General features: G+C 42.1%; 1 protein-coding gene across 1 annotated transcript in view; it reads right to left on the minus strand.

Annotated features, from left to right (window-relative positions):
• Window positions 1-12,804: 12,804 nt before the first annotated feature.
• The window catches only part of ZNF850 (zinc finger protein 850), a 145,623-nt gene continuing 133,813 nt past the window's right edge, over window positions 12,805-24,614 (minus strand). Inside the window, exon 6 of the mRNA XM_026449426.1 lies at window positions 12,805-13,929. Coding sequence (XP_026305211.1) covers window positions 12,805-13,929 — 1,125 coding nt within the window. The remainder of the gene's footprint in view (window positions 13,930-24,614) is intronic.

Genomic DNA, 24,614 nt, shown 5'->3' on the forward strand with positions numbered 1-24,614 from the left:
TGAGCCACCGCGCCCGGCCTTTTTTTTTTTTTTTTTTTTTTGAGAGAGTCTCACTCACCCAGGCTGGAGTGCAGTGGCATGATCTCAGCTCACTGCAGCCTCTGCCTCCCAGGTGCCAGTGATTCTCCTGCCTCAGCCTCCTGGGTAGCTGAGATTATAGGCAAGCACCACACGCATGGCTAATTTTTGTATTTTTAGTAGAGACAGGGTTTCATCATGTTGGCCAGGCTGATCTTGAACTCCTGACCTCAGGTGATCTGCCCACCTCAGCCTTCCAAAGTGCTAGGATTATAGGGACTTTTAACTCTGGGAAGACTCTCTTCCATGACAAAAGTCTAGCCATACTGAGACTATGATGCTAGGAAGTCTATGTGTAGGCACCCAGGTCAACAGCCACAGCTGAGCTCCCAGCCATCAGCTAGCATCAGCTGCCAACCATGTAAGTGAAGCCTCTTGGACATCCAGTCAAGCCTTCAGATGACTGTGGACCCTGCTGATACCCAACTGGTACCACAAATGAGACCTCAAGCAAGAACTGCCCAGCTGAGGTCTTCCCAAATTCCTGGCCAACAAAATGGTCAGGCTTTTAAACTAAAAACAGTTTTATTTTTTATTTAATAAAAAAGTTTTTATTTAACTTGATTGTTTTATTAAAAGGGAAAAGTAATTTTTTAGTATCTATTAACATATAATAAAAATAAAGGTATAAGTTTGGGCTTGGTGGCTCATACCTGTAACCCCAGCACTTTCAGAGGTGTTGGAAGGATCACTTGAGCCCAGGAGTTTGAGACCAGCCTGGGAAACGTGCCAAAACCCCATCTCTACAAAAAATTAACCAGGCATGGTGGCACATGCCTGTAGTCCCAGCTACTGGGGAGGCTGAGTGGGGGGATCACTTGAGCCCGGGAAGCAGAGGTTGCAGTGAGCCAGGATAGTGCTACTGCACTCCAGCATGGGTGACAGAGCAAGACCCTGTCTCAAAAATAAATAAATAAATAAATAAATAAATAAATAAATAAAGGTATAAATATTTGGATTCTGCAGTCAATGAGCAAAGATATGGTGGTTACTAATAGGTGATTTTGGCATGAAGAAAAACTGACCATAAAATACAGTTGAGGATTTGGCTGCATTTTTGGTTTACAATTACATACCTTAATAACAACTCAATTGAGGGGTCCATATATGTTCTTTCTCATTTTCTGGCAGTAAATCATATTCATCATATACGTCCCAATTTTGCACACACAAAAAAAATGAAAATAGCCCCCAAAGAAAGGCTGTGGATAATGTGATCCATCCTCAAAAGACCCCGTGCTGTCATTTCTCAACAAAGGCGCAGAGAGAAATCAAGGTATGGAATCTAATGAATGTCCTTGAAGGAGGTACTTTTGAATGCTTTAAAGAAAGTTTAAATGAAGTTGTGTTTTCTTTCTTTCTTTTTTTTTTTTTTTTTGAGACAGGGTTTCGCTTTTGTTTCCCAGACTGGCGTGCAATGGTGCAATTTCGGCCCATTGCAACCTCTGCCTCAAGTGATTCTTCTGCTTCAGCCTCCCAAGTAGCTGGGATTACAGGTGCCCACCACCATGCCCAGCTAATTTTTTTGTATTTTTAGTAGAGATGGGGTTTCATCATGTTGGCCAGGCTGGTCTCCAAAGCCTGACCTCAGGTGATCCCCCCGCCTCGGCCTCCCAAAGTGCTGAGATTACAGGTGTGAGCCACCGCACCCGGCTGAAGTTGTTTTTTCTAAAGCTATTTACATATGAGCTGCTGCTCCTTAGGAAAATTTGGTCCTGTGGTTTATATTTTGGCGTGAAACAACATTGGGCTGTGTTCCAGAATCCTGCTTGAAGATTTCTTTTGAAGAAGTCAGAAATTTTCTTTGCCTTTTTTTTTTTTTTTTGAGACAGGTTCTCAGTCTGTCACCTGGGCTGGAGTACAGTGGTGCCATTATAGCTCACTGCAGACTTGAATTCCTGGACTCAAGCAATTCTCCTGCCTCAGCCTCCCAAGTAGCTAGGACTACAGGCATACACCATCCCACTCAGTTAACGTTTTTATTTTTTATATATATGGGGTCTCGCTGTGTTGCCCAGGCTGGTATCAAACTCCTGGCCTCAAGCAGTCCTCCCTCTTCAGCCTCCTAAAGTGCTGGGGTTACAGGTGTGAGCCCCTTCACTCACTTTAGAGATTTTCACTGTATGAATTGATAAATACAGCATTGCCTCACTTAATAGGGATACATTCTGAGAAATGCATCATTAGGCAGTGTCATGATTTTGCAAGCATCACAGAGTGCTGATACAAACCGAGATGGTACAGCCTACTAAACACCTAGGCTATATGGTAGAGCCTGTTGCTTCTAGGCTACAAATCTGTTACTGTGCTGAATACTATAGGCAATTGTAACACAATGGTAATTATTTGTATATGTAAATCTATCCAAACACAGAAAAGGTACAATAAAAATATGGTACTATAATTTTTTTTTTTTTTTTTTTTTTAGACAGAGTTTCACTCTATTGCCCAGGCTGGTGTGCAGTGGTGCGATCTCGGCTCACTGCAACCTCCACCTCCCGGGTTCAAGTGATTCTCCTGCCTCAGCCTCCGGAGTAGCTGGGAGTACAGGTGCAAGCCACCAAGCGTGGCTAATTTTTGTATTTTTAGTAGAGATGGGGTTTCACCATGTTGGCCAGGATGGTCTCAGTCTCCTGACCTCGTGATCTACCCGCCTTGGCCTTCCAAAGTGCTGGGATTACAGGCGTGAGCCACCACACCTGGCTGGTACTATAATCTTATGAGACCACCATTGTATATGCAGTCCATCATGAACCAAAATATCATGTGCCGCATGAGTATTTTTCATCTAACTTATCTATTGCTCAATGCAGTTTGGGCAGCTCTAAGGAGCAAACATGTTTATAGAATCTAAGTCAACTTGGCCTAAATATATACGACAAAATAGGAGTGATTTTGCAAATTCATATTTTGTAGACCTAACTGCAAGGTCATAAGACATATGCAAAATGATTTCATCAGTTCAGAGGACTAACAAGACTCCACAGAGCACACCCAGGAAATGTTTTTGTTAGAAGCAAAGGATGTGGCTCAGCAAAAGAAAGGGAAGGTAAGCACTGGGGCTCAGAATCATCTAGCTGCACGCTTCTTAGTGGTTTTATTCACGCACAGACTGCACACTATCTCTGAACTGAACCACTAAGATCTGTATGAAACTTGATTTGGGGAGAGCTGATGGCAGGACTTCTCAACATGGGTTTTTTTGTTGTCATTGTTTTGTTTTTTTGAGACAGAGTCTTGCTCTGTCGCCCAGGCTGGAGTGTAGTGGTGCGATCTCAGCCCACAGCAACCTCTGCCTCCCAGGTTCAAGCAATTCTCCTGCCACAGCCTCCCAAGTAGCTGGGATTGTAAGCATGTGCCACCATGACCAGCTAGTTTTTGTGTTTTTAGTGGAGACAGGGTTTCTTCATGTTGGCCAGGCTGGTCTCGAACTCATGACCTCAGGTAATCCGCCTACCTCAGCCTCCCAAAGTGCTGAGATTACAGGCGTGAGCCACTGTGCCCAGCCACTGCATGGGTTTTTTATTCCTCTCTGTTCACTGGTTACATAGTCATGCCAGGCTATCTTAACTGGTGATGTGAGTTTAAAAAAGTTAAAAAGCCATCATTAACAACTTGGCTCTGGGAGTCTCCCAGGGAATATAAGACTTTAACCGGCCAGGCGCGGTGGCTCACGCCTGTAATCCCAGCACTTTGGGAGGCCGAGGCATGCAGATCACGAGGTCAGGAGATCAAGACCATCCTGGCTAACACCGTGAAACCCCATCTCTACTAAAAATGCAAAAAATTAGCAGGACGTGGCATCGGGCGCCTGTAGTCCCACCTACTTGGGAGGCTGAGGCAGGAGAATGGCGTGAACCCAGGAGGCGGAGCTTGCAGTGAGCCGAGATCGCGCCACTGCACTCCAGCCTGGGCAACTGAGCAAGACTCAGTCTCAAAAAAAAACAAAAGACTTCAACCAGTACCTCATGTAGCTCACCGGCTTTATCCCAACCAAGAGTCAGAGCCAGACATCCAGGCATCATGGAGATAATGTTAGAGCTTTGCAGTCTGACTGTAAATCATCTCCATCCTACAAACATGGCTCCTATAACTGCTGTGTATTTCCTGATAATGTATGTGAACAAGCATATCTCCTCACCCTCTGTGTCCCCAGTATCAGATAGTGCACAGTACATCTCAAATGTGATCATTTCTTGCCAGCGAATGCTTTAATTTCTTCACTCAGTTTCTGGTCTAGCAGTAGAACCAGGCTTACCATGCCCTGCTTCACAAGTAAAATGCAACAGCAAAAGCACAGGCTCCAACACTAGTCTTCAACATTCACCTGGGATGTTCTACTATTTGAGATATTCATCAGTTTATAATCGGGCTTTTCAAAACCCTAGATATGTGACAATACCAAGTGCTGACAAGAATGTGGAACAACTGAAACTCTTTCCTTTTTTTTCTTTTTTTGAGATGGAGTCTCGCTCTGTCTCGATCTCAGCTCACTGCAAGCTCCGCCTCCAGGTTCACACCATTCTCCTGCCTCAGCTTCCCGAGTAGCTGGGACTACAGGCACCCGCCACCACGCCCGGCTAATTTTTTGTATTTTTTAGTAGAGACAGGGTTTCACCGTGTTAGCCAGGATGGTCTCGATTTCCTGACCTCGTGATCCGCCCACCTTGGGATTACAGGCATGAACCACCGCGCCCACCCGGAACTCTTTCTTTTTTAACCTTTATTTTAGATTCAGGAGTACAGATAATAGATTTGTTACTGAAACTCTCATACATTGCTAATAGGAAAGACAAAATGGTAAAGCTGCTCTGGAAAACAATATGCCAGTCTCAAAAAGTTACACATCCAATATGACCCAGCAATCCCACTTATAAGTATTTATCCTGGAGGAATGAAAAATTATGTGCACACAGAAACCTGTACATGAGTGTTTGTAAGTATCATTTATAATTAAAAAAATTAAAAACTAGAGACAAGCAAATGTTCTTCAGTGTGTAAATGGATACACTGTGGTACATTCACAGGATGGAATTCTACTCAACGATAACAATAATGAGCTACTGAAACATGCAACAATATAGATGAACCTTGAATATATTACGCTAAGGGAAAGAACCCAGTCCCAAAAAGTTACATACTGTACGATTCCATTTATATGACATGTTGGAAAAGGTGAAAATATAACAACAGAAAACAGATCAAAGGTTGCTGAGTGTCTGGGGTGGGGTGGGATCTGAATACACAGGGGGTGCACGAGGGAATTCTTTGAGGTGTGGGAATTGTTTTGTATCCTGCTTGTGGTCATAGATAACAAAAATCTATGCATGTGTAAAAAATAGAAGTATAAAAAAGTGAATTGTACTGTCTGTAATTTTTTTTTAATAAAAATCCCTAGCTCTGCTTCATTAGCAGCAGTACCTCCTGATTTGTGTCTCCAAAGATATCTTTGACTGGCTTCTGAATTATATATCCAGTAGTAGTCAGTCTACACATACACAGGCCTTCTTACATGGTCTCATCATGGTTCCACAGGTCAACTCACAACACAAGGAACACACTGCACTCAGCCCATATTTGTAAACTCCATCCAGATGATCAGCCCCCCATTGGAGTGGCAGGCTTCATGTCTAGGGGTGGCACACCTATGGAAGATGGAACTCAGGGTGTGTGTTCTGTTGTGTCTCCAACACATTTAACAATGGCTGACAAACCAGTCAATACATAGTCATCTGGGCATATGCAATCATTGGGAATAATACTAAGTGGGGCCAATTCTGCTATCCCTTGGTTCTCAGCGGTATTCTTTTTTTTTTTTTTTGAGACGGAGTCTCACTCTGTCGCCCAGGCTGGAGTGCAATGGCGCGATCTCGGCTCACTGCAAGCTCCACCTCCCGCGTTTATGCCATTCTCCTGCCTCAGCCTCCCGAGTAGCTGGGACTACAGGCGCCCGCCACCGCACCCGGCTAATTTTTTTGTATTTTTTAGTAGAGACGGGGTTTCACCGTGTTAGCCAGGATGGTCTCGATCTCCTGACCTCGTGATCCGCCCGTCTCAGCCTCCCAAAGTGCTGGGATTACAGGCTTGAGCCACCGCACCTGGCCCTCAGCGGTATTCTTAATTCCAACACAGTGCCACTTAAAGGCCCCTGATTGTATATGTGCGGTGGGACAATCTCGGCTCACTGCAGCCTCCGCCTCCCAGGTTCAAGCAGTTCTTCCACCTCAGCCTCTCAAATTGCTGGGATTACAGGCGTGTACTGCCATACCCGGATAATTTTTGTATTTTTAGTAGAAACAGGGTTTCACCACGTTGGCCAGACTGGTCTTGAACTCCTGACCTCAAGTGATCCCACACCTCGGCCTCCCAAAGTGCTGGGATTACAGTGTATGTTTTTATTGATGCATAATAATTGTATGTATTTATGGATATGTGTGATATTTTGATACATGCATATAATATGTAATCAGGGTAATTAGGATATCCACCTCAAACATTTATCATTTCCTTGTGTTAGGAACATTTCAAATATTATCTTCCACCTATATTGAAATATACAATAAATTATTGTTAACTATAGTCATCCTACTGTCCTATCGAACACTAGAACGTATTCTTTCTAGCTAACCATTTTTTTTCTTTTTGAGATGGAGTCTCACTCTGTTGTCAGACTGGAGTGCAATGATGTGATCTCAGCTCACTGCAACCTTAGCCTCCTGGGTTCAAGCAATTCTCCTGCTTCAGCCTCCCAAGTAGCTGGGACTACAGACGCGAGCCACCATGCCCAGCTTATTTTTGTATTTTTAGTAGAGACAGGGTTTCACCATGTTGGCCAGGACGGTCTTGATCTCTTGACCTCGTGATCCACCCGGCTCGGCCTCCCAAGGTGCTGGGATTACAGGTGTGAGGCACCGCACCCAGCCTTATCTAACCATATTTTTATATCCATTAACTAACCTCTCTTCACCCCTAGCCCCTCACTTCCTAACCTCTAGTAACCATCATTCTACTCTGACCTCCATGAGATCAACTCTTTTAGCTCCCACTTTTGCACGAGAACACGCCAAGTTTGTCTTTCTGTTCCCGGCTTATTTCCCTTAACATAATTAACCTCCACTTCCACCCATGTTGCTGCAAACGGTAGTATTTCATTCTGTTTATGGCTGAATAGTATTCCATTGTGTATAAATCCATTATGCATTGATGGAGACTTAGGTTGATTTCATATTTTGGCCATTGTTAATAGTGCTGCAGTAAACATGGGTGTGCAGATAGCTCTTAGATGTGCTGATTTCCTTCATTCTGGATATGTACCCCACAGTAAGATTTCTGGATTATGTGGATTATCTATGTTTAGTTTCTTGAGAAAACTCTATAATTTTTTCTATAGTGGTTATACTAATTTACATTTCCACCAGCAGTGTACTAAAGTGTTCCCCTCTCTCTGCCCTCACCAAGATCTGTTACTGTTTGTCTTTTTTATAATGGTCATTTTAAAATTTCTATTCATTTTTTTGAGAAAGAATCTTGCTCTGTTGCCCAAGCTGGAGTGCAATGGTGCAATCTCGGCTCACTGCAACCTCTGCCTCCTGGGTTCAAGTGATTCTCCTGCCTCAGCCTCCTGAGTAGCTGGGATTACAGATGCGTGCCACCACGCCAGGCTAATTTTTGTATTTTTGGTAGAGAGGGGGTTTCACCATGTTGGCCAGGCTGGTCTCTAACTCCTGACCTCAGGTGATCACCCGTTCTGGCCTCCCAAAGTGCTAGGATTACAGGCATGGGCCACCACGCCCGGCCTTAGTTTTTGAGATGGAGTTTCGCTCTTTCACCTGGACTGGAGTGAAATGGCACGATCTCAGCTCACTGCAACCTCCGCCCTCTGGGTTCAAGCAATTCTCCTGCCTCAGCCTCCTGAGTAGCTGAGATTATAGGGGCCTGCCACCACACCTGGATAATTTTGTATTTTTAGTAGAGATGGGGTTTCACCATGTTGGTGAAATTTGCATAAGATTTAGAAGGTGGAAGTGAAGCAGTGCCACTATTCTTGGAAGGTTTTCATGGATGAGCAAATGGCTACATGTGGCATGTTCTTCTCATGGCCAATAGCAAAAACCAAGTCATAATATGAAAGCACATGTAAAGTTCTGTTGAGGACCAGCCTCAACACCACCCATAGGGTACCCGAAGTCCAGTGGCGACAAAGGAATGAGAAGAGACAGGTTAAGAGCTCATAAAGGTGGGAGCCAGAGGGCCAGAGCAAATCAGAGGCTGCAAAGGCACCAAGCTCTGGTCTCCACACTATCTATTGAGTACAGTCACTTAGATCTAAGAAGCAGATGTTCAGGGGTGAAACAGTGAAAGGGGGGCAATGGCAGTTTAGGTATATTTCCTTTGTGCTGAAGCAGCATAAACTTAACTACTGATTTATTCTTTTACTTATCAGAGAGCAACTGTGGGGAGTGGGCCTAACTAGCAGCCGGCATATCTGGCCACATTCCAATGCTTCAAAGGAATGTCTTTCTCCTTGAGCACAGTGTTTATAGATAAGAGAGCAGGTCACGCTCTGGTCATGGGAACGTGATGGCAATTAGGAGGCTTTCCTCCTCAGAGGCCTCTTGTGGCTTTCCACAACTTATTGTCCCATATTTTTATGGCCAGTTTATACAGGCACCCCACAAGTCCTTTTCCCAACAGTTCTACCAAAAATGACATCCACCCACATTCTATTGGCTAAATCCAATAAATTGCATGTTAGAATGCATGTTGACATTACCCATTGGTTGTGTTTTGACAACACACTTAAAATATTGCACCTAGGCAATATTTTATCTTTTTAAGAACAGATCATTGGCTGGGTGTGGTGGCTCACGCCTGTAATCCCAGCACTTTGGGAGGCCGAGGCGGGTGATTCATTTGAGGTCATGAGTTCGAGACCAGCCTGGGCAACACAGTGAAACCCTGTCTCTACTAAAAATATAAAAAGTAGCCAGGCATGGTGGCGGGTGCCTGTAATCCCAGCTACTCGGGAGGCTAAGGCAGAATTGCTTGAACCCAGGAGATGGAGGTTGTAGTGAGCTGACATGGTGCCACTGCACTCCAGCCTCGGTGACAGAGTGAGACTCCATCTCAAAAAAAAAAAAAAGAAAAAGAAAAAAATCATTATTTTAATGTATATAAATGAGAAAGTATAAACATAAAAAAATCTAAATTAGTCAAGTAACCACAAATGAGGCTGCAGTGAGCTATAATTGTGCCACTGCACTCCAGCCTGGGCAACAAAGCAAGACCCTGTCTCAAAAAAAAAAAAAAGTAGCCTATGAATGTCTCATTTTTTAAAATAAAAGACAACCTAATCACTAGTCATTCAGAATAGCACTGGGAAACATAATAAAGTCCCCTGTTCTACATTACAGTACATTGATAACTCAGATTCACATATTTGTCTGAAACGATCTTTCCTAAACTTCAAAAAATCAAGGTTTTTATTTTGAAACAATTTTAGAGTATATGCAACTGCAATAATAATACAAAAAGATCCCATGTACCCTTGACCAAGTTTTCCCCAATACTAATTATCTTGAAAAACTATACATCACAAGCATGATGTTGACATTGAATCAAGACACAGAACATTTCCATTACCACAGGATTCCTCATGTTGCAATTTTTTTTTTTTTTTAGATGGAGTCTCGCTCTGTCACCCGGACTGGAGTGCAGTGGCGCCATCTCAGCTGACTGCAAGCTCCGCCTCCCGGGTTCACGCCATTCTCCTGCCTCAGCCTCCCGAGTAGCTGGGACTACAGGTGCCTGCCACTGCACCTGGCTAATTTTTTGTATTTTTTTTATTAGAGACAGGGTTTCACTGTGTTAGCCAGGATGGTCTCGAGCTCCTGACCTCATGATCCGTCCGCCTCAGCCTCCCTGGATTTTTGACTATAATGACACTTGCCAGACATTTCCTCCAGAGGCAGGAAAAAATACCATCTCACAGAGAAGGGCTGCAAGAGACAATTATGGGAGAATCGTTTTTTTTTGAAAATACAAAATTTTACTCTGGAATAGGTTAAAGACCTAATTGTGTAAGATACAACTACAAAGTCAATAGACAAAAATGTAGAAGAATTTCTTCGTGACCTTAGAAAAGAAAAATGTTTCTTTTTTTCTTTTCTTTTTTGAGACAGAGTTTTGCTCTTGTTGCCCAGGCTGGAGCACGATCTTGGCTCACTACAACCTCCATCTCCCAGGTTCAAGAAATTCTCCTGACTCAACCTCCTGAGTAGCGGGACTACAGGCGCCTGCCACCACGCCCGGCTAATTTTTTTTTTTTGTATTTTTTTGTAGAGACAGGGTTTCACCATGTTAGCCAGGATGGTGTCAATCTCCTGACCTCGTGATCTGCCTGCCTCAGCCTCCCAAAGTGCTGGGATTACAGGCGTGAGCCACTGCACCCGGCCTCATGTTGCATTTTTATAGCCACATCCACATTCCCCTTGACCTCACTCCCTCCTTAACCCCTGTAAATCACAAAAGGAGACTAAATTTCATGAACTTATTGACTGAATGAAACAAATTTTGGATTGCACAGCATGATACAAAATATGTAATGTTAAAAAATGTACACACAAGGAATTCTGTTCTTGACAGTAGTTTTGGACAAATAAGCAAAAGACCTTCTAAAAAGACAGTAAGAAAAGTTCAACATATAATTCAGAGGATTGATAGAGAAGGGAGAAGTGGGCAGAGAATGAGGGAAAGGAATATTATAAGTGGAAATAGTTGAGAATTTTTGAGAATCAATGAAGGATGTGAATTCTTGGATTCAGGAAGTAAAAAGTAAATCTCTGAAATATAAATATACATAAATCCACCCTATGATACAATATTAATGAAGTCATTGGTTTCTTTTTGTCCAAAGGATTTAAAAATTTTACCTGGAATATTCTTGGAATACAAAAGAAAGTGGTAGCAGTGACTGACCCTAGAAAGCATGGACTGAGATACCCAACCCAAACTAGCCCACTCTCCCACAGGCCAAAATCCAGGCTTTCTTAGAAAGGGCAGAGACATGGTTCAGAATGGCAGAGTTGTAGGAGTAGCCTAGAAGTCAATCTCTTGGTAGACGGCAAAAGCCATCTTCAGAGAGATGCCACTACCTCTTATTACTTGCTGTGTAGCCACCCAAGTGCGTGTTAGAGGCTGGTCCTGCCGGGTGTCACACACTACAGGAGCCAAGGGCTACTGCTGCAAGCGCTACAGGAGCCTGACAAGAGTGAAACAAAACTAAGAAGAGAAAAAACCCTCCTCCTCTAGTGTCCTCCCCACACTCTACTGGCAGAAATTAACATCATGCCAGGTGACGAAGGAGAAATGTTCACAGAACCCAGTTCCAATACTGCAGAGCAGGCAATGAAGGATTCGGAGCCAAGAGGCAGTAAATTGATAGTTAGCCCAAAGTTTTTAAATTCCTGGAATGTATTAAAAAATGAAGTGGGCTGGGCAAAGTGGGTTACGCCTGTAATCCAAGCACTTTGGGAAGCTGAGGTGGGGTGGATCACCTGAGGTCAAGAGTTCAAGACCAGCCTGGTCAACATGGTAAAAAACTGTCTCTACCAAAAATACAAAAAGTAGCGGGGCATGGTTGCGCACGCCTGTTGTCCCAGCTACTCAGGAGGCTGAGGCAGGAGAATTTTGAAACTTGGAGGTGGAGTTTGCAGTGAGCCAAGATTGTGCCACTGGACTTCAGCCTGGGCGTGTCTCAAAAAAAAAAAAAAAATGAAGTGCGCCAAATGTGAACTTACGATGAGAATGTGTAATAAATCACGTATTATGAATAACCTACTTTTGTCCAAAAATTCATGAAATTTACATGAAATATTCCTGTTAGAATAAAAAGAAACTGCTAGCAGTTGTTGCACCTGTGGAGAGAAGGTAAGTGGCTACAGAACTGGATGTTAGGGGAGAATTAATTTTCACATTTTTGGTAATTTTTGAATTTTATAATGTATGCTTCTATTAAACAAAAAGTTTAGAAGGTTTTAAAAAATAAATGTCATGCCAAAATACATAACGCCAGATACTCTTTAATCCCACTGTTGGGAATCTGCACAACAGAAAGAAAAGAAGGTAAAACTAGAGTTCCAGGTGAACATTAGAAACAACTTGAATGTCTGTAGTAGGTAATGGCTCAAAATACAGACCCATTCCATTCTAGAAATATTCTGAACCTTACAAAGAATGGGTTACATCTTTATGTACTGACCTAGAAAAGTATTCATGATTATTTTGAAAAGGACAAGATGCTGTCAAATGTCCATATAGGGGTAAAAGCTCCTCCAAACACATGCAACAAACACTTTCTGTGTACAGGCTGTTTGAGCATAAAGGAAGAAGAAATACACATACTGGTTATCGCAGAGATTTGTGGGATGAGACGAAATTGTTTTCATTTTATTTATGCTATATTTTACTGGTTTCAGTGAAACATGTAATTTTAGAAAATTTATTGTCAATAAAAAAAGAAAATTTATTCTCAATAACGGTTAATACAATAACTCAGAAACAGCATTAAAATGAGAGCAAAATTTACACTTTAATTAGTTTTCCATTTTCTCACTTAAAAACATTTGATTTTCAAGAATTAAATAAATCAATACTAATGAAACATGGTGGCTTACCAACATTTTCCTTAAATAAAACAAAGACAATGTATATTTCCATCAACAAATTTCATGCTAGACTAGGATGGGGAGGGAGGAGAGGAAACCTGACTGGCTTCTCACCAGTAGGAAGAGTCTGACGTAAGTTAAGTTGTAATCCATGATTAAACGCCTTCCCACATTGATAAGGTTTCTTTCTAGAATGAATTCTCTGATGGTGTGAGAAGCTTGAATGATAGCTAAAGGCTTTCCCACATTCCTTACATTCATAGGGTTTCTCACCAGTATGAATTCTTTGATGTTGAATAAGGTGTGAATGAAGTCTAAAGGCCTTACCACATATCACGCATTCATGAGGTTTCTCACCAGTATGAATTCTCTGATGTCTTTTGAGGTGTGAACACTGTCTAAAAGTCTTCCCACATTCTTTACACTCATAGGGTTTCTCACCAGTATGAATCCTCTGATGTAGGGTTAGTTGTAAGCCATCACAAAACGCCTTCCCACATTCATGACATTCATAAGGTTTCTTGCCAGAATGAATTTTCTGATGGTGCGAGAAGCTTGAGTGATAGCTAAAGGCCTTCCCACATTCCCGACATTCATAGGGTTTCTCACCAGTATGAATTCTCTGATGTATAGTAAGATGTGAGCGATGCCTAAAAGTCTTTCCACATTCTTTACATTCATAAGGTTTCTCACCAGTATGGAGTCGCAGATGTTCAGTAAGTTGAAAGCCACGAATAAAAGCTTTCCCACATTGCTTACATTCATAGGGTTTTTCACCAGTATGAAGTCTCTGATGTTGAGTAAGCTGTGATCGCTGTCTAAAGGCCTTCCCACATTCTTTACATTCATAAGGTTTCTCACCAGTGTGAATTCTTTGATGTAGAGTAAGTTCTGAACCATAATTAAAGGCCTTCCCACATTCGTTACATTCATAGCGTTTTTCACCATTATGAATTCTTAGATGTTGTTTAAGTTGTGAGCAATGAACAAAGGCCTTCCAACATTCTTTACACTCATTGCATTTGTCACCATTTTGAATTGTCTGTTGTTTAAAAAGGCATGGTGTATTAACAATTTCTGTGCATTCTTTACATTCGGAAAGTTCTTTAGAATGAGTTCTTTTGTGGTGACTAAAATATAAATGGTAACTGAAGATTTTTCTACACTTTTTACATTCAGAGATTTTCTCTCTATCATAAAATTCTTGAGTGAGTAAAGTATGTTGGCTAAAAATGGGCATGTTTTCATGGTTAATCATAAGTTGTCTAAAATAACCCTTCTCTTGTCCCTGATGTTGCTCAAAATGACAATTGCCTTCCCAGATATCTCTGAAAATTGATCTCTCAGGACTATGGCTTTTAAGTTCTTCCATGTTAACCCACTGGAATAATTCTGTTTCATAAATATCACTTTTTGGAGGTAACTTCTGGGGCTCATCTCTGGATGCCAAGTCTGAAAGATAAGAAATACATTTTAACTCCTGATTTTGTACTATAAGAAAAATAAAATATCTATGGTAGCAATGAGAGATAACTGCAAATAATTCACATAAGAAATAAAAGGCTTGGAGAACTCTTATGTGGGTAAAGGAGCACAGGGAAATGAGAGCACTCAAATGAAGGAGTTAATTAGGGAAATAAGTCAGTTCAATGGTGCTGAAATTTTGATCCGCTTCTGAATTACCTTGAGAGTTTGTTGCAATTATGGATGTTTAGGAAACATTCTAAATCAACTCAATCAGAATTTAAGAGAGTTGGTCTTAGAATGAGGTCAACTGAGTCCGAGTCCATATGTTTAACACTATCAGGCCAAAGGTTTATGTGGCAGATTGTCAGCTGTTGCCAAATATCTATTTTCCTTTTTTTAAAATATCAATTGAACCCACGGCTTTTTATTTGAGAAAAAACTGCCAATATAAACTCTGCATTTCCCAAGCTCCTTTACAGCTGGGAATGCCATGCAACTTGGGTTCTGCCTAAAGAAATACAGAAATATTATGTAATACCATCTGAGTTCTTTCCTTAAGAGTCAGGTGGCCCAAGCCCTATATTGCTTGTTTTCCCTCTTCCTTAACAAAGCTGATGGCAATATTGATTTGCTGTCATGTCTGTCCAATAATGCTTGTGCAGAGTAGGTACCTTTCCAGCTTGGATTTTAATGCAAGAGAAAATTAGATTTCTATGCCTGGGTTATAGACATTGTATCAAAAAAAAAGAAAATTAATTTAAACATCTATATGGTTTCAATCACTATTGTTCTGGGTCTCTGTCACAAGCAGCTTAATCTACATATATACAAATACAGCTTCCCACGGAAATTTTAAAACTTCAGCACCTTGTCATAAGAATACAAGTCTTCTGCTAATCAATATAATCTCATTTTGAGTCCAATTCCTTTTTATTCATTAGGTTATAACGAAATTAATCTGTCAACAACTAGGACATGCCAAAGCCTTTCCTATGTTAGAGTTTCATAGCCTCTTCCATGAGCTAAGTATCTTTTTGCCTAGATTTTTTGTAAAGCGGGCTTCATTTCATCCAAGTCTCAGAGTAAAAGTCACTTCCTCAAAAGTGTATTCCCGATAATATTACCTAATGGAGTCCTTCCTGAAGTACTACTGGAATTACATATTCATTTATTTTCATCTTTTTAATATTTGGCCAGGCATGGTGGCTTATACCTGTAATCCCAGAACTTTGGAAGGCCCAGGCAGGTAGATCACTTGAGGTCTGGCATTCGAGACCAGCCTGGCCAACATGATGAAACCCTGTCTCTACTAAAAATACAAAAATTAGCCGGGCGTGGTGGTGCGTGCCTGTAATCCCAGCTACTTGGGAGGCTGATGCAAGAGAATTCCTTGAACCGGGAGGTGGAGGTTGCAGTGAGCCAAGATCATGCCACTGCATTCTAACCTGGGCAACAGAGTGAGACTCTGTCTCAAAAAAAAAAAAAATATTTATATATATATATGTGTGTGTGTGTGTGTGTATTTTTTTAACCCATAAAGCTACTCAAGGATAGAGAAATCACTATAAAACCAACCTTTACAATATAATAAGTATTCAATAATCAGTTGCTGAATAAATGAATTAAATTATTAAGGAAAAGGAATTAAGATGAAGAGAAACAATACAAAGATAACAGTTGACAATCATAATCATTTAATGCCCTTAAATTTGTATTAACTACTGAACATCTCTCCATGTTTCTATTCACTCCTACATCTACTGCACTGATTTTATATATAAACACATACATAAATAAACCATGTATTTGCTTATCTATAACAAGCCACTCCAACTGAGTGGCTTAAAACAGTAAGCCATTTATTATTACTATTACTACTGCTGTTATAATTATTAGTGAAGACTAAGTCATGCTCTGTCACCCACGTGAGAGTGGGTACAGTGGTGCAATCACAGCTCACTGCAGGCCCGACCTCCTGAGCTCAAGAAATCCTCCTACCTCACTCAGCTTTTGGAGAAGCTGAGACTATAGGGGTGGGCCACTATGCCCTGCTAATTTTTAAATCTTTTTTTTGTAGAGAAAAGATCTCACTTTATTGCCCAGGCCAGTCTTGAACCCCTGGTTTCAAGTGATTCTCCTACCTCAGCCTCTCGAAGTGCTGAGATTATAGGCACGAGCCACCACACCAGACCCATTTATCATTATTGTCTTTCAGTCCTGAGGATTAGCTGAGCTCAACTAGGCATTCCTTACTTGGTGTTTCTCCAGTGACAGTCACACATTGGTCAGGCTGGATCATTCCAATAGCTTCCTCACTCACATGTCTGGTACCAGACCTGAGGAAGTATGTAAAGCTTGGGACTGTAACAGCTATGATGCCTGGGGCTTTCTATCCTTATGTGGTCTCTCTACATGGTGTGCCCAGCATAGCTGTTTCAAGGTAACAGATGCCCTCTTACCTGCAACTCAAGACTCCAAAAGCATATGGGAAATGCAGGGAGGGAGGGAGGGTATGTGAGCATATGCTAGGCACAAGCTGTCTACTTTTATGACCTAGCCTCAGAAATCACAAAGTAGTTCTATTTGTTGGAAACAAGTCACTTAGGGCTGTCCCATTTTCAAAGCAGGAAGTTAGACTCCATTTTTTTTTTTGGTGGGGGGGTTCGAGGACTGTCACAGAAATGGCAGACATGGTGTGTGTGTGTGTTTTTTTGGTGGGGGAGGGGCACAAAGTCTTGTTCTGTAGCCCAGGCTGGAGTGCAATGGCGCGATCTCGGCTCACTGCAACCTCTGCCTCCTGGGTTCAAGCGATTCTCCTGCCTTAGCTTCCCAAGTAGTTGGGATTACAGGTGCCCACCACCATGCCCAGCTAATTCTTGTATTTTTAATTGAGACAGGGTTTCACCATGTTGGCCAGGCTGGTCTTGAACTCCCGACCTCAGGTGATCCACCCGCCTTGGCTTCCCAAAGTGCTGGGATTACAGGCATGAGCCACTGTACCCGGGCCAGCAGACATGTTTAAAACAACCACTACACTCACATACGTACTTATTAGGTACAGATATAAGCACAAACACACACTTTTCTACATCACTTCCTTACAGAAGACGTTTTTACTAAGTGAACATACCTGTGAAACCACCACTTAACCAAGAAACAGAACATTACCAGGAACCCAGAGCCCTCAAGGCCCTTCCTGGGCTTTCCTTACCCACCAAAGGTAAGCAGTATCCTGCCTTCTTACACCATGCAGTGGTTTTTGTCTATTTCTGAATTTCAAATAAATGGAATGATATAGGATGTACTTTTTTTCTCCAGTACCTTCTGTCCAGTATCATGTGTGAAGTTCATTTGTAATATTACATATAGTAGTAGTTTCTTCATTTTCATTACTATATAGCAGCAGTATGCAATGGGTGGTCCCAGGACCATGGAGGATACCTGAGACCCTATCAGGAAGTCTATAAGGTCAAAGCTATTTTCATACTAATCCTGAGACATTTGTCGTTTTTACTTATTCTCTTACCACTGGACAGGGGAGTTTCTGAGAGACTACTAGAAGTGCGATAATGTCACATTCTGAAATCTAACAGAATGCGTGATTATGTGTTTCTGTGTGTTCTAGAAGTTTCTATAGTAGGTTTGGGGAATAAACATGTACTTTCAGAGATTAGCTTTGTTATCAGTACTTCTACTGTGCTCTTAAAAACTGTATTTATTTATACCTGCTTTTATGTCTGTAGCCTCATTATTGTCCAAGAAATTATTGTGAAATCCCCAAGTTTTCCATGTACCTACATGGAAACAAAAGAATACTTCATTTTAGAATAATATTTTATTATACAATGAAAAGAGAATATGTATTTTTTTTTTATAGACAGAGTTTTGCTCTTGTTGCCCAAGTTGGAGTGCAACTTGGACACAATCTCGGCTCACAACAATTGGACACAATCTCGGCTCACTGCAACCTCCGCCTCCTGGGTTCAAGCAATTCTCCTGCCTCAGCCTCCCGAGTAGCTGGGATTACAGGCACGCACCAACACGCCTGACTAATTTTTTGCATTTTTAGTAGAAATGGGGTTTCACCATGTTAGCCAGGCTGGTCTCAAACTCCTGACCTCAGGTGATCCGCCCACCTCAGCCTCCCAGAGTGCTGGGATTAAAGGTGTGAGCCACTGTGCCTGGCCGAGAACATGTATTTCTTTTTTTTTTTTTTTTTGAGACGGGGTCTGGCCCTGTCGCCCAGGCTGGAGTGCAGTGGCTGGATCTCAGCTCACTGCAAGCTCCGCCTCCTGGGTTTACGCCATTCTCCTGCCTCAGCCTCCCGAGTAGCTGGGACTACAGGCGCCCGCCACCTCGCCCAGCTAGTTTTTTGTATTTTTTAGTAGAGACGGGGTTTCACCGTGTTAGCCAGGATGGTCTCGATCTTTTGACCTCGTGATCCGCCCGTCTCGGCCTCCCAAAGTGCTGGGATTATAGGCTTGAGCCACCGCGCCTGGCGAGAATATGTATTTCTTTTTTTTTTTTTTTTTCATTTTATAATTCCTCATTTTATTTTTTATTTTATTTATTTATTTATTTTTTATTATTATACTTTAAGTTCTAGGGTACATGTGCATAACGTGCAGGTTTGTTACATATGTATACTTGTGCCATGTTGGTGTGCTGCACCCATCAACTCGTCAGCACCCATCAATTCGCCATTTATATCAAGTATAACTCCCAATGCAATCCCTCCCCCCTCCCCCCAGAGAATATGTATTTCTTATACTTGAAAATGGATGTTGGGGTTTTTTTTGTTTTTTTTTGAGACAGAGTATGTTTTTTTTTGGTGGGACAGGGGCACGGAGTCTTGCTCCGTGCCCCAGGCTGGAGTGCAATGGTGTGATCTTGGCTCACTGCAAGTGGAGTGCAAGCTCCACTTCCCGGATTCAAGCAATTCTCCCGCCTCAGCCTCCCAAGTAGCTGGGATTACAGGTGCAAACCACCATATCCGGCTAATTTTTGTATTTTTAGTAGAGATGGGGTTTCACCGTGTTGGCCAGGCTGGTCTTGAACTCCTGACCTCAGGTGATCCCCCCGCCTTGGTCTCCCAAAGTGCTGGGATTACAGGCATAAGCCACCGTGCCTGGCCAGTTTGTTTGTTTGTTCTGAGATGGAGTCTTGCTCTGTCACCCAGGCTGGAGTACAGTGGCACAGTTTCAGCTCACTGCAGCCTCTGCCTCCCAGGTTCAAGCAGTTCTCTGCCTCAACCTCCCAAGTAGCTGGGATTACAGGCACATGCCACCACATTGGCTAATTTTTTTTTTCTTTGTATTTTTAGTAGAGACGGGGTTTCACCATGTTGGTCAGGCTGGTCTCGAACTCCTGGCCTCAAGTGATTTGTCTGCCTCGTCCTCCCAAAGTGCTGGAATTAGCGGTGTGAGCTACCGTGCCTGGCCAGGTTTCTTTATTTTTTGAGACTACTTTTATTATTAAAATATCTGGCCTGGTGTGGTGGCTCACATCTGTAATCCCAGCACTTTGGGAGGCTGAGATGGGAGGATTACTTGAGTCGAGGAGTTTGAGACCAGCCTGGGCAATATAGCGAGGCCTTGTCTTTACTAAAAAAAATAAAAAGAGAAATATCGGGTGTAGTGGTGTGTACACCACCTGTGGTCCCAGCTACTTGGGAGGCTGAGGTGGGAAGACTGCTTGAGCCTGAGCGGTCCAGGCTGCAGTGAGCTGTGATCACTCCACTGCACTCCAGCATGGGTAACAGAGTGAGACCCCATCTCAACAACAAAAAAGTTCTGTTGTACAACCCTGTGCCCACACTTGACAACACTGCATTGTACACCTAAAAATCTACTAAGAGGGTAGATCTCATGTAAAGTATTTACAACACAAGAAAAATTTTAAAAGTGTTTACATATTTAATAAATACTTTTTTTCTATTTCTTAGCACATAGCACCAATGTAAGTAAATATTTATGATAGCAATCATAGTTAAATTTCTCAATATTTGTTTTTGAGGAACACTTTATTATTTTTTGAGAAACACTTTATTTCCCACTTTATTGAGGGAAAATTGACAGTTAAAATTTATATATTTAAAGCATGCAATCTGATGATTTGATATACATTTACATTGTGAAATAATCACCACAGTCAGCTAAGTAACATATTCATCACCTTATATAGTTAACTGTTTTCTTTTTTTTTTTTTTTTGCTGGTGAGAACATTTAACATGTACCCTCAGCACATTTCAAGTATACAATACAGTACTGCCAACTAGAGTCATAATATATTATGTCAGATCTTCAGAATCCACTCATCTTGCATAACTGAAGCTTTATTTTATTTATCTTTTTTTTTTTTTTTTGAGATGGAGTCTCGCTCTGTTGACCAGGCTGGAGCGAACTCAGCTCACTGCAACCTCCGCTGCCCAGGTTCAAGTGATTTTCCTGCCTCAGCCTCTTGAGTAGCTGGGACTACAAGTGTGAGCCACCATGCCCAGCTAATTTTTGTATTTTTAGTAGAGGCAGGGTTTCACTATGTTGGCCAGGCTGGTCTGAAACTCCTGACCTCGTGATCCCGCCTTGGCCTCCCAAAATGCTGGGATTATAGGCGTACGTGCCTGGCCGCATAACTGAAGCTTTATACTTCCCGACCAACATCTCCCCATTTCCCCTACCCATCTCATTATTCTGTTCTCTGCTTCTATGACTTTGACTATTTTTGGTGTTTCTTTTTTTTTTTTTTTTTTTTTTTGAGATGGAGTCTCACTCTCACCCAGGCTGGAGTGCAGTGGCATGATCTCAGCTCACTTCAACCTCCACCTCCTGAGTTCAAGTGATTCTCTTGCCTCAGCCTCCTGAGTTGCTGAAACTACAGGCACACCCCACCACACCCGGCTAATTTTTGTATTTTTAGTAGAGATGGGGTTTCACCATGTTGGCCAGGCTGGTCTCAAACTCCTGACTTGAAGTGATCTACCCACCTCGACCTCCCAAAGTGCTGGGATTACAGGCGTGAGCCACCGCGCCTGGCAAGATTTAGACTATTTTGTTGTTGTTGTTGTTGCTGCTGCTGTTGTTTGAGACGGAGTTTTACTCTTGCTGCCCAGGCTGGAGTGCAATGGTATGATCTCAGCTCACTGCAACTTCCGCCTCCCAGGTTCAAGCGATTCTCCTGCCTCAGCCTCCCGAGTAGCTGGGATTATAGGTGTGCACCACCACGCCCAGCTAATTTTTTGTATTTTTAGTGGAAACGGGGTTTCACCATTCTGGCCAGGCTGGTCTCAAACTCCTGACCTCAGGTGATCCGCCCACCTCTGCCTCCCAAAGTGCTGGGATTACAGGCATGAGCCGCTACACCAGGCCAAAATTAGACTTTGGGAAAGTTTGTATTGGCCCCTGTGAGCTTGACAGCTTCCAAATACTTAAAGACTTTTCTGATTAGATGAGTGGTGTTATTAACAAGTATGATTTTTTGGCTATTTTATAAGAAAATGTGTCAAAGTCTGGAAGATCTGCATAACTAATTGGAGCAATATTTTCCAAATAACTAATGAGCCATGTTACAAAACAGGTACCATAGATAAGAGAACCATTCAAAGAACAAGACAGACTAGTGAGTTTTAATTTAATAGATTAAATTCAGAGTCAGATGTGAGATCCACCTATCTTCTTTTAATCCCAGCATTAAAGAAATATGCAAAAAATGAAAAACATTGCCACTTTTCACACTAGATATTTTTGTTTTGTTTGGAAAACATAACTGATTTATGTTAACATATAGTTCGTTATCTTTTTTTTTTTCTTTTTTTTCTGAGACAGAGTCTCACTCTGTCCCCAGGCTGGAGTGCAGTGGCCGGATCTCAGCTCACTGCAAGCTCCGCATCCCAGGTTTATGCCATTCTCCTGCCTCAGCCTCCTGAGTAACTGGGACTACAGGCGCCCGCCACCTCGCCCGGCTAGTTTTTTTGTATTTTTTTAGTAGAGACAGGGTTTCACCGGGTTAGCCAGGATGGTCTCGATCTCCTGACCTTGTGATCCGCCCGTCTCGGCCTCCCAAAGTGCTGGGATTACAGGCTTGAGCCACCGCGCCCAGCCAGTTCATTATCTTTAAATGAATTAAATGAATATTTCCTTTTTCCTAGATTTAATTTATAATACAGTTAATATTGAAGGATATAATCTACATATGCAAGAGCTCTTGGGGTTCTCAATAATTTTTAAGAGCATAAAGGCATCCTGAGAATAAAAAGTTTGAGACTGATAGCTATATACAGCATTCCATTCTAACACAATTTATTTTTCCATACACCTAATGATGGACATTCTGGTTGCTTCCGATAGTTGACTATTATGATTAGTGCTGCTATGAACATTCTTGCACATTTCTTTTAGTGGAAATACTCTTTTCTATTGGGTATGCACATTGGAGTGAAATTGCTGCATCATAGGATATAAATTTCTTCAGCTGTAGTTGACATTATGCAACGATTTTCTAATTTAGGCCAGGTGTGGTGGTTCATGCTTGTAATCCCAGCACTTTGGGAAGCTGAGACAGGCAAATCACTTGAGGTCAGGAGTTTGAGACCAGCCCGGCCAACATGGTGAAACCCCGTATCTACTAAAAATACAAAAATTTGCTCAGTGTGGTGGTGGGTGCCTGTAATCCCAGCTGCTTGGGAGGCTGAGGGAGGAGAATCGCTTGAACCCAGGAGGTGGAGGTTGCAGTGAGCTGAGATGTGCCAGTGCACTCCAGCCTAGGTGACAGCAAGAATGTGTCTCAAAAAAGCAAAAATAAATAAATAAATAAATAAAATTCTAATTTAAAATTTCATCAGGCTGTCAGAGAGTTCTGATTCTTTACATCCTTATCAACACTTGCTATTGTCAATCTTTTTATGTTTAGTCATCCTGGCATGTGTGTTTACATCGTAGTATAATTTGCAATTTCCATAAGGAAAAATGAGGCTGAGCACTTTTTTATATGTTTATTGGCCAACTGGATATCTTTAATAAACTGCCATCCAGGCCTTTTGTCCATTTTTACTGATTTCTAATGTAAAAGTCATGTAACATAAAACTCACCATTTTAAGCATTTTAATGTACACAATTCAATACGTTTTAGTACATTCTCAATGATGTGCAACCATCACCATCATCTAATTCCACAACGTTTGCATCACTCCAAAAAGAAACCTAAATCTCACAATCACTTCCCACTTTCCCCTTTCCCCTATCTGGGCAACTACTAATCTGTTTTAGGTCTCTGTGATTTTGCCTATTCTAGACATTTTATATAAATGGAATCATACAATATGTGACCTTTTGGGTTTTGCTGTTTCCACTCAGCATGTTTTCAAGGTTCAGCCAAGTTGTAGCATTCATTTCTTTTTATGGCTGAATTGTATGGATATACCACATTTTGTTTATCCATTCATCAGTAAATTGGACATGTGGGTGATTTCTGGGTTGTCTTGTCTTTTTTTTTTTTTTTTTTGAGACAGAGTCTCGCTCGGTCGCCCAGGCTGGAGTGCAGTGGTGCGATCTCTGCTCACTGCAAGCTCTGCCACCTCCCGGGTTCACGCCATTCTCCTGCCTCAGCCTCCCGAGAAGCTGGGGCTACAGGCGCCCACCACCATGCCCAGCTAATTTTTTTTTTTTTTTGTATTTTTAGTAGAGATGGGGTTTCACCGTGTTTGCCAGGATGGTCTTGATCTCCTGACCTCGTGATCCACCCACCTCGGCCTCCCAAAGTGCTGGGATTACAGGCGTGAGCCACTGAGCCCGGCCTGGGTTGTCTTTTCTTAATGATTTATAGAAACTCTTTGTAAGTTCTATATATGACCAAGTTATGCATTACAGATGTCTTCACCCACTCTAGGACTGGCACTGGCACTTTCATTCTCTTAGTAATATATACATATGTTACTATATATACATATATGTGTAATATACGTGTGTGTGTATGTGAGTGTATATATATTTTTTTCTTTTTTTTTTTTGAGACAGAGTCTTGCTCTGTCACCCAGGCTGGAGTGCAGTGGCACAATCTCAGCTCAGTGCAGTGCAACCTCTGCATCTCAGGTTCAAGTGATTCTCCTGCCTTAGCATCCTGAGTAGCTGGGATTACAGGTGTGCACCACCATGCCCCGTTAATTGATATGTTTTAAGGAACAAAAATTCTTTTTTTTTGAGACGGAGTCTCACTCTGCCACCCAGGCTGGGGTGCAGTGGCACCATCTTGGCTCACTGCAAGCTCCGCCTCCTGGGTTCATGCCATTCTCCTGCCTCAGCCTCCTGAGTAGCTGGGACTACAGGCACCCGCCACCACACCTGGCTAATTTTTTGCATTCTTAGTAGAGACGGGGTTTCACCATGTTAGCCACAATGGTCTCAATCTCCTG

Source organism: Piliocolobus tephrosceles, chromosome 21, assembly GCF_002776525.5.
Source record: "Piliocolobus tephrosceles isolate RC106 chromosome 21, ASM277652v3, whole genome shotgun sequence".
Lineage (NCBI taxonomy): Eukaryota > Metazoa > Chordata > Mammalia > Primates > Cercopithecidae > Piliocolobus > Piliocolobus tephrosceles.